Source organism: Rhodofomes roseus (assembly GCF_022264815.1).
Source record: "Rhodofomes roseus strain CIRM-BRFM 1785 chromosome Unknown C8Q71scaffold_39, whole genome shotgun sequence".
Taxonomy (NCBI): Eukaryota; Fungi; Basidiomycota; class Agaricomycetes; order Polyporales; family Fomitopsidaceae; genus Rhodofomes; species Rhodofomes roseus.
In genome coordinates this window covers 68,579-83,349 of record NW_025952995.1, presented here as the reverse complement: position 1 = coordinate 83,349, position 14,771 = coordinate 68,579, and the positions used below count along the sequence as shown (strand labels likewise).

Sequence of the window (14,771 nt, the reverse complement as noted above, 5' to 3'; positions counted from 1 at the left end):
ATCATCCCATTCTCCTCGAGTTTGCGGTCGACTCACGCCGTTCATGGTGTAGTACGACACCTGCATGTGCACATGACACCCTCCGCGTCCGCGTTGGTACTCCCGGACGAGAGGCTCGAGCTCCACGCGTATCACCACGAGCGTCGTCTGCTTGTTTCCGAAGGGCTGCTTCATCGAGCGGAAACGCTTGCACGCATGTCAGCTTGAAATTCTATACGAGTCCTAACCGGGGGTCGTTCACAGGCAGCAGGCATGTTCAACATGAGCCGCAAGGGTACGTTTGCCTGTGCCATATGGTGTGTCGTGCCTGATGCTATTACTACGTTCTCGCAGACACGGGATAGAGATCGCGCCGCGCGCCACCACGATAGAGCTCACTCTTTCGGGAAGCTGAATGCCGAAGGCCGCAAGACGAGCGAGCCACGTCGTGCCGTAAAAGAAATCATGGACGGCAAGTTCCACCGACAACGACATCTTCGAGAGGCTCGACGTACCTCAGTGGGAAGAAGGGATGCTGTAGGAACAAGGGCTCTACCACAGTGGTGAGTAGTGAGGAAGACACCGTGAGTGCCCTCATATGCCAACATTCTTAGTTCCGACTTCGCCACTGCTAATGCGCAAGCATAGCCGCGACGAGTGCGCGTCGGCCCTTGCGAAGGTTCCCAGGTGAAGCGGAAGCTTGCGTGCGAGCAGGAGGAGGAGACACAGATGCGTGTTGACGAGGAGAGCGGGTCAGGCCCGAGGATAAAGCGGAGTGAATGGACGTCGGTCGGGAGGACCAGCAGCCAAACAAGCGGGCAAAGGCAATACTGTCAAGCGCGATCGTGGCGAAGAGCCTGCAAGACCGAGGTCGGATCGACAGTTAGTTGGTATGCACGACGCTGCAATATGTCTTGCGCTTTCTATACTCGTTATGCTCGTGCTGACTGTGCCCTTATCTTCGGCCAGCGTCGAAAAGTAACAACCTGCGAGACCTTGGCCAGAGCAGACTGAATATGCTCGTAAAGGAGGGCGAGCCGTAACGCATGATCAAGGTCAAGATCTTCGTGTTTCCTCAACAGTCGTATATGTATACATCTGTACGCGTCGTAATGTGAGCACCTCTACACCTGCCCGTTCAGCCGAGTTCGCCCTTTTGCAATCCATCAAAGCGGCAAGACCGAGTCCTCAGACATAGTACGCACGATCTGCAGAGTCGTGCCGCATGAGAACCATTGAGGCGTGAATAATACTGCAGGACTTACCATATCCGCCACTTTACGGCGAGCGCCAACACTCTGTCCATGTCGAGCCATGTGCGAAGCGGCTGAAGTCGAGACGAACGGGATGCACGCCCATGACTGCCACCATGCGAGGCCAATACAAGCCAGCGCGATATTCCGGAGGAACCCAAAGGAAGAGCTCTTTCTGAGGGCCGATGATCCATCCGTCTTCGGTCATGTTGAATTCCGCACCATGCGACTCCCAGAGATCGACGAGGGGCGAATCGGATCCCGTCACGATCTGGGGTCCATGCGATGCCCCAACGGTCACATCCCAGATACGGACAGTGTTGTGACTGTTGTCCTCTGGATCTTCTGAACCGGTTGCGATGCGCCGAGAGTCTGGCGAGAATGCGACTGACGACGCGTTATGCGTTTGTCCTCTAAGAGGTGGTAGGACTGATCTACCCGTCTGAGCATCCCAGACGCGAACCGTCTGGTCAGTGAATGAGGCCGCGACGTACTTTCCGTCGGGCGAGAACGCGAGTGATGTCGCCGAATGTTTCGGTACCGTGAACGAGTGCTCGCTCCCAGTCTGGAGATTCATAATGCGAAAACTTGAACTTGCATCATAGGCAAGAAGCTTGCCATCGGGCGACAACGCGACAAGGCCCTGTGTGTCGGATATCGCGAGCGCCGGCAGCTTAACACGGGTACCAGTGTCTGTCTCCCAGACCCGAATGGTGTCATCGAAGCAGCGTGCTGCAATGAACCTGCCATCCAGCGAGAAGTGTATGCTAACGGCTCCGGCATTTCCCTCATATGGAGCCGGCATGTCCGAGATGGTCACGATGAGGTCGCCCGTCGCCCAGTCGAGAATGTCAATGGTGTCCATGTTCTCCGACCTAAGTGCGATCCGCTTGCCGTCCGGCGAGAGCGCACCACCGGTGCCATCCTTTCCCCAGTATCCCGGCCACTTGTGTAACCGTCTACCAGAGTTGTTCGTCTCCGAGTTCATTTCCCACACCTCGGTTGCAGGGCCACGATGAGCGTCATCGTCGGCGGAGGGATCTGACAAAGATACAAGATTGATCTCGTTGCCATCCACGAAGAATGCGATGGCCTTCGGCCATCGGTCGACGTCATAGCGACGACCTCGTCCCAGCAGCGGCTCTCCGACTGCATTACCCGTATGTGCGTCCCACACACGAACAGTCCCGTCTAGCGATGCAGATGCAAGCTGTCTGCCGTCCGGCGAGAATGCGACCGACACCACGGGCCCAGTGTGCCCGGGCGGCTTGCCAATTGAATTCGTGTCCCCCATAGTAGTAGCCTGGGCTACATCCCAGATCCAGATAGTCCCGTCGAACGTGGTGGATGCAAGGATCTGACCATCCGGCGAGAAGACGACCGATATGACAGGGCCTGTATGTCCCAGCACCCGATGACCGGCGAGGATGCCATGCTCGAAGGACCAGACGCGGACCGTAGTATCACGCGACCCGGACGCGAGGAACTTGCCATCCGGCGAGAATGCGAGTGATCGCACAAAGTCCGTGTGTCCGTTGAGCCGCGGCTGTCCAATTGCACGACCAGTCTTCGCATCCCAGACACGAAGACCACCGTCGATTGCGGACCCGGACACAACGAATGCGCTGTCTGGTGAGAATATGACTGACGCTATGTGAACACCGAGTTTTGCAATCACAGTACCGGTCTCTGCATCCCACAGCCCATCGATGCCGGCCGCGCTACTGCCAGCCTGAGTGTGCCAGAGAATTGCAGCAACTTGCTTGCCATTGGGTGCGAATGCAATCCTTATAAAGTCGCCTTTGCCCTTGGTTGCCTCCAGTACGAGCGGTGTTCCGATGCGGCCACCCTTTTCTGCATCCCATTCCTGAATGACCGCGTTGTGATCTTTCGGCATTCTGACACAGGCTGCGACGCACTTGCTATCGGGCGAGAACACAACCAAGTCCACGCTCGCGGAATCCTCGGGTAACATGAGCGACTGCCCCATGGGGCGGCCCGCCGATCCAGTGTTCCAGACACGGGCGGTTCGCCCGGAAAAGGACACAGCGCGAGATCCATCCGGTGAGAGCGCTATGCGAGAATCCGGAACGTCAGGTCCCTGCTGCGGCTGGCCAATTGACTCCCCTGTCCTTGCATCCCAGCGGCAGACGTCGTCATCTGTGGCAGACAGGATGCACCTGCTGTCGGCTGAGAAGGCTAGAGATTGACCACGCTTGGACTCGGATGTCCGGAGGTCATGTATCTTCAGGGGGGGTAACGGTGTGAGCTGTTGCGCAGTATCGACCTTCAGTCGACGGTCGAGCAGACCGAGATATGCTTGGCTGATCTCCGACTTCGAAGGCGTGAACGCGAGAGCCGAGATGTAGATGTGTGGTGCACTGTGGAGAATCGGTGTCCAAAAGCAGTTGAGGAACTCGTTCGCGTCCAGTAGAAGTCGCAGACATCGTGACACGGTCGCGCTTTCCGTCTTTTGTTCGCTTCTCTGGGTGTGGGCTTAGCATGTGTCCGAAGTTCGAACGACATTGTGCGAGTGTAAATAGACACACCTTGTCCCGGAGCCAGACTTCCAGCCTCTTGACCAGTGAAGAGGCGAAACGCGCATGGTCACATACACTCAGCACCTCCAGCCAGTACAGGAACTGGTTTCCGAAAAAAGCCGAGACATCTTGAGTTGCTCGTTCCTCCGAGGCGGACGACATGGTCAAGTGGTCAATCCAGAATCGACACGCGTAAACGAGATACGAAGGGAGTACTTGACTCCGCGGCTCCTCATGATTGCTGGCGTATGATGTGCTACGACCCGACACGTTGAAGCACAGACCAGAGTTCATGGTCTTCAGACACCCGAGGAAAAGGTCGTCATGAGTCGCTCCAATGTCTGCCGCCCATCGCTTCGATCCAGACCGCTTGTGCGTAGTGAGATAGTCGGGGAAGGAAGTATGGTATGTCGTGAGGAAACCGTGTTCCTCCTCAGGTTCGGGGACGTTGATCACGGAATGCAAAGCGACGAGCGCATAGCGGACCTCGACAGGGGTGACACGTAGCAAGTGCGCTAACTCAGGGACAGAGAGGGGATTGCGCGCGCAGACGACGGCGTGCAAGCACCGCAGAACTATCTCTACTTCGTCGTCTTGCAAGCCCTGTAGAGCCTGCTCGAGGATGTAGTCGTACATCACATCGATACCAGTGGCCCGAGCGTTCGCGCGTGAGGAAATCAGGTCTTCGAGCCGCTTCGTTGGAGGATGTGGTACATTACGCGCTTGGATGTATTTGCCTGCGGTGGCCGCGTAGATGAACAGGCCTTGAGAATGTTTCGCAAGAGTGCTAATAGCATCTTCAAGTAGGGAAGTCGGAACAGGAACGGCTTTGAGTTCTTCTGTCAGATATCTCAGAATGTCGGCGTCGACGACGTCACGGGCGATGTCATGTAGCCGTACATGCTTGCGCCGCGGGTCTGACTTGGGGTTGGGCGGCCCAAACGTCTCCCTTAGGCCGTCCTCCGGCCGGCTGGTTATAAAGAACTTGAAATGCAGCTGAGGCGCGTGGTCTACGATGATATCCAAGAGACGTTGCGGTGTGGGGCCATCGTGAGGCCACTCCAGTTCGTCGATAGCATCGATGACGATGACCGGCGCCGCGTCTGCCGTGGTGAATGCGACTTTGGCGGGCATGGCGATCAGGACACGAAACTGCCCCTCGATGTCCGCGCTGGCAGCGATCGGATTCTCAAGCAGCACCTTGCGAACCTCAGCCGCGAATGAGGGCGAATACAGTGATAGGAGGTACGCAAGTGTCGGAAAGATGGACCGCACATCCCGCTGCTTGACATTGCCGCGAGAGCAGAAAAAGCTAGCGCCCAGGCGGCCTGCGTGATGCAACGAAGCGCACAACGTCTTCGAGATCGTGCTCTTCCCAGATCCCGCGACTCCGTTCAGGAAGAAGATCGGTGGTACATTCTGGTCCTCACTGCCTGCCGCCCACGTACAGATCTCTTCGAGGAGCTGGATGCGGGTGTCCTTGGTACAACAGGGGATGTGCATCGCATCGTGGCGGGCTGATACATTCGGAGATAGCTTGTCCAGGAGATCTTAATGCAGCACGTATTAGACCAAGTCAAGGCGAGGAAGACATGATGGCGACTGACATGACTGTATCCAGTTGTCCAGTTTCGCATCCGATGACTGATTGAGCATACGCAGGTCTTCCAACACCCCTATCTGGCGAACGCTGACTAGCATCTGCATTCTGGTGAGCAAGGTACTTGTATATTCAGGCTGAGATGAGCGTACATGGAAAAGGTCCACGGCATGGCTGACAGCACGGAGCTGCCGTTCAACCTCCTTGGCATCGGCTGGCGCGAGAGCGATGCGTTTGATGATATTCTGCTTCTGTTTCTCCTCTACGACTTTGACGGCGGCACCGATCATACTGCAGATAACAGTTGAGTCCCATCACAAACCACATGTAAGCGTGGGCTACGTACTCCGCGACCTTTTTGGCGCACTCCGTCATATCAACTTGAATGTTTGGTGGCAGAGACTGGTACTTCTCCAGTATCTTCGTCATGAAAGACAGCTTCTCTGCGATGCTCTCGAATTCTTCACGCACGTCAGCGACCTTCTGATGAAGCAAAGTCAGCCGATGCTGTGGTCATTATTGCATGCTGACGTACTTCGACCCAGTCGAGAATCCCCAGCAGACCTCCCACGGCTACCTTGAGAGGGATAAAGACTTCGGCGACCTCATGCGTGATCTCCAGCACGCCCTTGAGGACGGCTAGGACGGTCTTCAGCCTACCAGTTGAGAAATGATTATTCGGATGCTCGAGCTGCGAGTCGGCTTGCGCGGGCACAGCCTGCGAAGTGGGCTCGCTTCGAGTCGCTGACGACCCCGGCCTTTTCGGGGAGGATGCGGAAGCTGGCCAATGTAGGGCGTGCGTGAATTTAGATTTCTTCGACGTCGAAGTCTGACTCGCGGATCCGGACGCTTCAACGGGAGTAGAGGAGGGCTCTGGAGTAGAGGCGGGCTCTGGAAGGGAATCCTGGAGTTTGCGCTTCCTAGGTTCCTCGGGCATGGTGACTGAAAAGAGAGAGCAAGACTACGCGGGAGAGGGCAAAGGCGACGGCGAGAGTGAGGGTGCGGGGGATCCCGAGGATGCTGTGTGTGGCACTGTTTACGACTGGTGAGTAGAGATTGGACTCAAAGACATTGATGCTTTCACGGACAAGACACGAGGCCCATAACGTGTAGTACGGATGCTGCCCTTGCTTAGATGACTGGCGAGCGACGCCGAGGCAGCGATCACCAGGACTAATGTTTGGTGAAAATTGTTCTATGCATTGCCCTCCATGATGCGGTGAGACACGCTCACAAGTATTAAGACAACGTTGGGGGAGACCAGCAGCCGTCTAGGGACGGCAGACGCTCCAAAGTGATTGTAGACGCCGATGTCGTTGCCAGTAAAAGCATCCGCGAGCCACAGGCCATACGGCTAGAAACTCCGAGCATAGGTGCGAGGACAGCCTGGTTGATATATTGAAAGATTCGCAATGGCAAGTACGGACACCCTGACGTACTGTAAGTTACTAGACACTGGAAGTCTCTCTTCATCCGGACATCTAGACCTCAATATAGCTGTCACAGTAGCCGACCCAGCTTGGGCGCGCACCAATTGCGATTGCATCCGGGAACGGTAGACCCATTCGAATTCACAGTCCGTCGGCGGTTTCGTAGACGAGCACATTTCGGCGCCGTACAACGTGTGGTTGCTGGAGGCTTCCGCGGAACTTTGTAGAAGCAAGATGCCAGACTCCGGACGACATGTACATGTGAACCGAAACGCACCAGTGTCTCTGTGTCAAGGTTGGCATCCACCCTGCCACGGGCAGCCAGAAGACGACCTGTACGGATCAGTGCCAGGCTCTAATTAACCCCAGCGATGCGCTTCTCGACAGCATGGGATCATCCACTTGCAATGTAGCAATCTGAGGATTCCTTTAGCACTCCGATAATCCCTGTCATGGCTCGGTTCAATCATACCTGTGGAGCCAGTGCAAGGGACGTAACATATCACCCACCGCCGGTGGCCCAAGTACTACTAGTACTACTATGGTAGTTTGCGCAGCCGTTGAACCATCGAATGACTGACAAGGCCGGCCGCCCGTAAAATTTCTTAATCAGATCAGCGGTTTCCAGGTTCATGTATAGTTTTTGGACTTTACATGATAGTTCTCTCCAGGCGCGGGGTCGTTGCATCGGGGCGGGACGAAGACTCAGAGGCGGAAGGACAAGACAAACCATGATGCCTTGGATCACCCACTGGCGGGGCAGCTTACATAATTGTCCTATAGTATACGAGTAATGTGTCCGAACGGCTGGATATTGAGTTCAAGTTCGGACTCGCAAGAGCCAAAAGAGCGTCCGACTTGCAAGTGCGGCTACGGATCCTATCTACGACGAGGTGAGGCTACACATATAGTACGTCTGAACGCCGACTCTGAGCTACAGCCTGCCTCTAGATGCATCCCTTAAAAAGACATATGGACCGATCTCCTAGACTTCTATCAGCCCGACTCTGCACACCATCCGCTTTCTGCACCTTGTCTCGTACCCATTCCAGTACACCCCACCATCGACACAGGCATAGTGGAACATTCGATATTTCAGAGTGTGGGCTGCTTAGCATCGCCCCGCCGGACCGATTCCACGACAGACAATCGGCTCGAGCCAGCCAAGGATCTCGTACGACCGACACACACGACAACGCACAGCACACAGCCGCGTCGAATAAGTGTTACGACAGCCAGTACTTCTTTTACACGACCGCAGCCGACCGCACGGTGCCCAGCCCGTCGTCTCCATTAGTCCGACACCGAAGTACCATAAAATGTAGTAACTCGCGCGGCCAGACCTCCCAGTCGGAGTCATACATACAGTCGCCGCCACGCTGCTTACAGCAGGTCGCCCAGCGCAGCCATCTCGGGGCCGCCGGCCTCCTGGTGTGAGCGTTAGACAAAAGTGGAAGTGAGCCGGTGAAGTGACGTACCCGCATGCCAATCTCCCAGTAGCTGTAGATGATCGTGACGGCCATGAGGATACCTGTGCCGCTGCCGATCGCGCCCATCAGGTCCGCCGCGACGGATAGCAAACCGAGGATCGCCCCGCCGAGCGCCGCCGCGGTGGGCACGACGCGCTTGAGCTCCTTGTACATCGAGCCCTCACGGTGACCCGCCATCACCTGCAGAACGTCAGCACGCCGTGTGAGCGCTACAGGAGGGCACGCACCATCTGCTGGTCCTTAAGCTGCTTGGCGATGTCGCGCGGGCCAGAGCCGGACACCTCGATCCACGTCTTGGAGAAGATCGCGCAGGCGGTGACGATGAAGCCGATGTAGATGAGCGTGTGGATCGGGTCAAGCAGCGCGGCCTTGAGCGTGTGCGGCGGGGACATGTAGTACGCGATGCCCGACACGGCCGCGAGCTGGGGCGGCGAGTCCTCCATCGGCTGTCGCGGAGGGTGGGTCAGCGAACGACAACGGACAGCGGGACGCGGGGGCGTACCTCCCAGACACCGAGCAGCTTGACGAGGAAGTTATCCGGGAAACGGCTGGCGAGCATCTGCGAGACGATGAAGACATTCGATGTGAGCGCGCTCTCTAGCATGATCGGCATGTTGCTCGTGTAGAAGAGCTTGACGGGGTACGAGCCGCGCTGGCCGCGGAAGCGGTTGCTCTTCACCGGGATCTCAATGCGGAAGCCCTGGAGGTAGATCACGACCGCGAACACGACAACGGTCGCAATGAGGTTCATGACGTTGGGGAGACGCTCGCGCCAGAACGCCTCGCGCAGCGCGCGGCCCTTGTCATTCCAGGTGAAGACGAGGTGGAAGAGCGAGACGACGGCCCCCTCGAACTCGGGCCCGCGCCCAGTGTTAATGGTCGTGGGCGAGAACGCCTTCCAGACGATGGATTCGCAGATATTGGTGGCGATGAAGAGCGAGATACCGGAGCCGAGACCGTAGCCCTTCTGCAAAAGCTCGTCGAGGAGGATGACGATGAGCGAGGCGGAGATGAGCTGGATGATGAGAAGCAGGCAGATACCAGGGCCGATGTCGCTGGGCTGACCATAGAGACCGGTGGCGACGTAAACCGTTGCCTGACCGAGGGAGATGATGAGGGCGAACACTGTGGAGGGATGGTCAGCATTGCACTAGGACCCCTAATAATTAGGGGAGAAGCTGATTTCAGTCCGGACAAATTCCGACCATTTGAGGGGAGGTATGCCTGATGCCATCCGGACAAAATGGACGTTCGTGCAGACGGAGGCCTGTGTCAGTGTATGGACATGGCCCCTCCAGCCCCGCAAGGCCTGATCCTGTCCGGACGACTAACCGCCCATATAGCATCGCAACTCAGCCTGAAGCTGACACGTCCGCTGCATGCGCGAGGTCGGTGTCATGGTTCCCCTGCAGGGACCCGACGTCGAGTACCGAGCAGCCAGGTAAGCCATGACTTATTCGAAACACGCAGAGAGGCTGTGCAGCTGCAAACGGGTCGCTAGCTCACGACTAGCTACCGAGTTGGCGTGCAAGCTGGGAGCCATCTGACGAAGACGGCGGAGCCGGGTTGTGGTGACAAGACACGATGAGAGAGACAACCAACGGATCCTCTGGGAGGCGCACGGAGAACTGAGCATGAAGTGGGCAAGGTGACGACTCACGCTTCTGCGCTCCGCTGAACAAGGCGCGGTCCTCCTTGAGGGAAAAGTCGACGTCGATGAGGTTGGCACCGGCGAGGAGCTGCATGATCATTCCGGACGTGACGATGGGCGTGATACCGAGCTCCATGAGGGTCCCGCGGTTGGAGGCGAGGATGACACGCATCCAGTAGAGGGGGTCAGCGGAGTCGGACGACATAATGCCGTAGAGCGGGACCTGGGAGCAGACCAAGAAGATGAGGAGCGTGACGGCCGTCCATAGTACTTTTTGGTTGAAAGGGACCTGCAAATGATGTTATGAACCTGGCGAGTGGGTGTAGTGGGCAGTACGCACCTTGCGGTCGGGCGACGAGACCTCTGGAAGGATAGGGAGGAATGGCCGGACAAGGTTGAGGAACCGAACTGGCAGGTATGTCAGTATATTCACGTAGAGCCAAGTGGGCTGAATACTTACAACCGCTCATGGCTGGAAGTTGGAAGAAGGGACCAACTCAAACGAGCGGCGGAGGTCAGGATGTGGTGAGTTGGCTGGTACACAGGCGCCCACACGTCGCCACCATCCACTGAGGTGGCACACCAAATACGGCCAAACACCGTCCCTCTCTAGATCTGGCATCCCCGACGCTGCCCGAGCTCAACTTAGTTTTGCGAACCACGTTCGAACGTTGAACGTCCTCGATGGCCAGTGGGCCAGGGTGTACGACTATTGTAGCATTGCACTCACGCCGTTTTATTGATCGATTAGTGTACGCTTGAGGCCGGACGCGGCCACGTATAAGTAGTGAGCGCTGTCAGGTGACGCGTGTACGATACACGTAGTTACTGTGGCTAGTACTGTGGAATTACCTCCTCCTCCTCCTCCTCCTCCTCCTCCTCCTCCTCCTCCTCACTCAAAGTTAGATACAGTTTGGATACAGTAGGAGTCTATTAATCGACCTCAGCTAGATGCTACCCACCGCCGGTCAGTACAAGCCTACCCAGCCGCATGACTGGTGCGCACTTTCCTCACAAGCGATCATGTCACTGACGGGTATAACACAGATTAGTACACTACGACTACAACGGATGCGCCATTATGCGGCCAGCAGGACGCCATGGATTGAACGAGGACACCTGGTCCATCGTCTTGTCCTTTGCCGACCCCAACGACGCCCACAGTCTATCCCTCGTCTCCCGAATAATCCACCCCGCCGCTCGGCGCGTCGTCCTCTCCCGCGCAAAAATATTTAGTCAAGGCCAGCTCGAGCATGTCTGCGCCTTCATGCTTGAGGAGCCGCAACATCGCGTCCGCTGGCTGCGCGAGCTCCACATCAGCGACTCCGCCCTGAATGCCAGCGCAGAGGGGCTTGCCGCGAAGCTCGCGGATCTCCTGGGTGCAGCGCAGAATATCGTCAGCCTCGCGCTTCCCTGTGTGGAGTCAATGTTAGAAGCAGAACCGCGTGTTGGCACGGCTTTGGCCTCCCTCGCACGCCTAGAGGTCGTGAAGTTCTCTGGTGTGTTCGCTCAGTCGCTGAATATGGCGAATACGATGGCTAGCAGTCCTACGGACGTTACGCTTATACTTGGCACGTCCTGGGACGACGAATACAGTACGAGCGAGCTCCCCGTCATGCTAAGCCATCTGGCCTTGCTCCGCAAAGCAAGCGTAGTGGAGATAGAGTTCTCTGAACTCTCAGGGACCAACAGCTACGTACGCAGCTACGGTGAACCCTCGAACTTCGGCTTCGAGCTTGGACAACTCGGCCAGCAGCCGACCGTGCGCGAGTTCCGCTTCCGGTGCGGCGGGCCCCTCCCGTTGTTCCACATCTTCCCGAACATGCAGGTTCTACACCTGCGCTGTATGGAGGACGAGTTCGCACAGTTCGACTGGGAGGAGTGGGCGTGGACAGACTCCGTTCCACTGGTCGAGGTCACGACTGACGACAACGATCAACTCGTATGCCTCGCCGGGGCACACGGCACACCGATGCTTCGCCAGCTCTACCTGGATCAGCCTCCCTCACACGACTCCGACGTGGACTTCGACGTCGACAGCTTGCGGCCCATTTGCTTGACATTCCCCCTCGAGGAGTGGCATGCGCCGCGGAGAACGAACCTTCCTCTTTGGGGCGGACATCTGGAGGACCCTGCAGAAGGACGGCTGCGCTACCTGCAGGTGGCCGCCAAGTGCCATTCGGAAGAGGACATGCCCGTGCGGTGGGTGGTGCGCTCCAGGAATCCAAGTGCACGCGCTCAGCTCAGCTAACGACCAGCCCTGCCAGACATGGCTCCTCCCTGCTCTCCTCGCGTCCCAGCTAGTGTGCCTGCGGCTCAGCTTCCACGTCACCACGTCGTCTGGGAAGGTGACCAGGCTTGACGAAGCGCGACAGTTGCTCGTAAAGCACCTCCCTTCGCTTCGCTACCTGTGCATTGCTGAAGGTAAATTTCCCGTGGAGGACCTTATTTCCGCATTCCACCCACGCTTCGTTGGCGAGTGCGCTTGGTGGCGCGTGCACGAGGTCGCGGGCGAGAGGCGATCGGAAAGCATCTCGTGCGAGGCTGGTGAGCGGGTCGAACGGTATTTGCGCTCGGCAGAGTTTGAGAAGACGCTGTCCCTCAATGGGTTCGTGCTGAACGACGCATAGGGCGTAGGGGTGCATATCGACCTACGTCTGCGAACGCTGACTGCGCTCTCTCGGAGTCCAAGGAGAGGCTGGTTTGACTAGAGCGTAAATATGCGCATGTGTACACTGTACACTGTCCTGGCTCTCAATTTGCATGGCTTTGCGCGTAACGCTGCGAGCGCTCGCAGTCACACTTTGTTTGTCTCCGTGATTGCTACAGTCCTGTGTCGGACTGTGCTGTCTGTCGTGTGGTACGCGTACACGTAACGCGCTGGGATGTCTGTCATATGGCGGGGTGCACAATGTAAATGTGTATCGAGGTCTTTCTATCTGTGGGTCAGGTGGAGTACAGACATGCATACATGGTACGTAAAACGGGGATTCAGGCAACAGTTACCGTAGTGCACACTATGAAATACAACCCAGTTGTGCAGCTCTGAGTGCTTTGGGTAGTTATAAGGACTGCGTGGATTGGAAGTTACTCGCCCTCTCCATCAATCAAGTCAGCACGACCCCGTCTAGGGACAACGTCTTCTCGAACTCCGCAGAGCACAAATACCGCTCGACACGCTCGCCGGCCTTGCACGAGATGATCCCTACGCATCGCTCGCCACCGACATCGCGCACCTGGCACCAGGTGCACTTGGTAACGAGAAAAAGTCGTTGATAGTCATGGCTGTCAAAGGGACCACGCTCGAGCTGGTGCCATCCGGCATCGATGCATATGTATCTGAGCGACGGCACTTGAAGTTGCCGTGCGAGCATCTCTCGAACCGCATTGAGCCCGGTGACCTTCAGAGGTGGATTGCCCACGTCGAACCTCAGTTTCATACAGACCAATCGGGACTGTCGGATGACGGGGAGGAGCGATTCCTGGCGGATGGAATGGTCAGTGACCTGGGTGTATGCTGGACACACGATTTAGACGTACCACCCATGAAGTAAGCATGTCAGGGAGGGGGCTTGCACCAAAGATTGTGAGATACCGAAGCCGTGTGTATCCTCACAGGGCTTCAACCCAGTGGGCAACCTCCCCATTCGGTAGGGCGTTCGTTGCACCCTGTTGTCATTGTTGGGGGCGTCGGCCTTGATCAATGGAACCGATCCCGTCCATGCCCATGTGCGCCAGTCGAAGCGTCGAAACGACGCATTCAGACGTCGCATGCGTAGGATCTGCATGTTCGGGAAGATGTGGAATATAGGGAGGGGCCCACACAAGTAGAGGCAGAGCTCGCGGACGCTGGGGTACTGGCCGAGCTGCGCGAGCTCGAAGTCGAAGTCTGAGGGTTGCTTGAATTCGTCCGCATCATCCGCGTCGGAAAACACGATGTTCACTCTGCGCGCGTTCTCGAGCAAGGTGAGATGGCTCAACTGGACGATGTGTTCGCTGATGCCGGCCAGAGGTGACACAAAGCCGAGAGACACGCGCGATGGACGGCTGACCATCTGGTTGGCTACGTCCAGAACGTGGGACGATACACCGAGGAGCTCGACGTCCTGCAGCCGTGTGAGGGAGATCAACGCGGTACCGATGCGCGGCTCCGCTACCACCAAAACCTCCATGTAGGGCAGCGACAGAGTTTGAATATTTTGTGCTGCCTCGAGAAGACCAGCTAGTTGCACCAACGCCGAGACAGCCTCCGCAGTATGCCCATCCTTGAGATCTGCCAAGGCATAGGGCTGTACGTAGAGTTCACACAACCAACAGGCGCAGTGATCTGGGTCATCTAGCATGAAGTTGCACGCCTTGACCAACTGGAATTGGGTGAAAAGCCTGGCGGAAGAAAGGACGACGCGCCGAGCCAAGGAATGTATACTGCGTGTGACGAGGGACTGCTTGCGTGCACCGTCGAGCCGAGTGAAGTTCAGTATCATGGCCCATATGTCCTCGTTGAGCACGTCGGATTGCATCTCGAACCAGACTGCCTCAGCAACAGCGTCGGTGTTTAGACGTGTAGGTGTACGAGGTTGTAGCCTCAGCGAAGATGTAGGCCAGTGAGTAGTACTTGCAAGAGCTTGCAAGTCGAACACTGTTCGGATTCCGAACCTCCAACCGATCGGGCACGTGATGAACGCCTTGAGACCGTAGACGGCGAGGTAAGCTGTAGATACTTTTAAGCAGCCAGTGAGTCGATAGTGTACTACGTAGTACCATGTATACGTAGTAGTACACGCGCGAGAGTCATCACGCGATACGTACAACTAACGTTCTTCGCCAC

At 56.9% G+C, this 14,771-nt stretch overlaps 4 protein-coding genes across 4 annotated transcripts; 1 reads left to right on the top strand and 3 right to left on the bottom strand.

Annotated features, from left to right (window-relative positions):
• Positions 1-1,257: 1,257 nt before the first annotated feature.
• Positions 1,258-6,349, bottom strand: C8Q71DRAFT_911908 (WD40-repeat-containing domain protein; the record flags this gene model as incomplete). Its single annotated transcript, XM_047929157.1, has 6 exons — positions 5,908-6,349; positions 5,719-5,855; positions 5,525-5,663; positions 5,380-5,473; positions 3,782-5,322; positions 1,258-3,717 (listed from the first exon to the last, which is right to left on the bottom strand). The coding sequence occupies exons 1-6, from the start codon at positions 6,307-6,309 to the stop codon at positions 1,258-1,260; spliced, it is 4,773 nt and encodes a 1,590-aa protein (XP_047772838.1). The 5' UTR covers positions 6,310-6,349.
• A 1,703-nt stretch (positions 6,350-8,052) lies between these two features.
• Positions 8,053-10,488, bottom strand: C8Q71DRAFT_408565 (SecY protein). Its single transcript, XM_047918376.1, has 7 exons — positions 10,404-10,488; positions 10,284-10,351; positions 9,953-10,232; positions 8,795-9,417; positions 8,520-8,738; positions 8,281-8,472; positions 8,053-8,230 (listed from the first exon to the last, which is right to left on the bottom strand). Exons 1-7 carry the CDS (start codon positions 10,411-10,413, stop codon positions 8,186-8,188), a joined length of 1,437 nt encoding a protein of 478 aa, XP_047772837.1. The 5' UTR covers positions 10,414-10,488; the 3' UTR covers positions 8,053-8,185.
• A 306-nt stretch (positions 10,489-10,794) lies between these two features.
• On the top strand, positions 10,795-12,764 carry C8Q71DRAFT_790635 (uncharacterized protein). Its single transcript, XM_047925320.1, has 3 exons — positions 10,795-10,910; positions 10,991-12,152; positions 12,211-12,764. Exons 2-3 carry the CDS (start codon positions 11,025-11,027, stop codon positions 12,571-12,573), a joined length of 1,491 nt encoding a protein of 496 aa, XP_047772836.1. The 5' UTR covers positions 10,795-10,910; positions 10,991-11,024; the 3' UTR covers positions 12,574-12,764.
• Positions 12,765-13,050: 286 nt separating this feature from the next.
• C8Q71DRAFT_863289 (uncharacterized protein) lies at positions 13,051-14,463 on the bottom strand (the record flags this gene model as incomplete). Its single annotated transcript, XM_047928145.1, has 3 exons — positions 13,051-13,425; positions 13,484-13,514; positions 13,571-14,463. 3 exons carry the CDS (start codon positions 14,461-14,463, stop codon positions 13,051-13,053), a joined length of 1,299 nt encoding a protein of 432 aa, XP_047772835.1.
• Between the last annotated feature and the right edge of the window lie 308 nt (positions 14,464-14,771).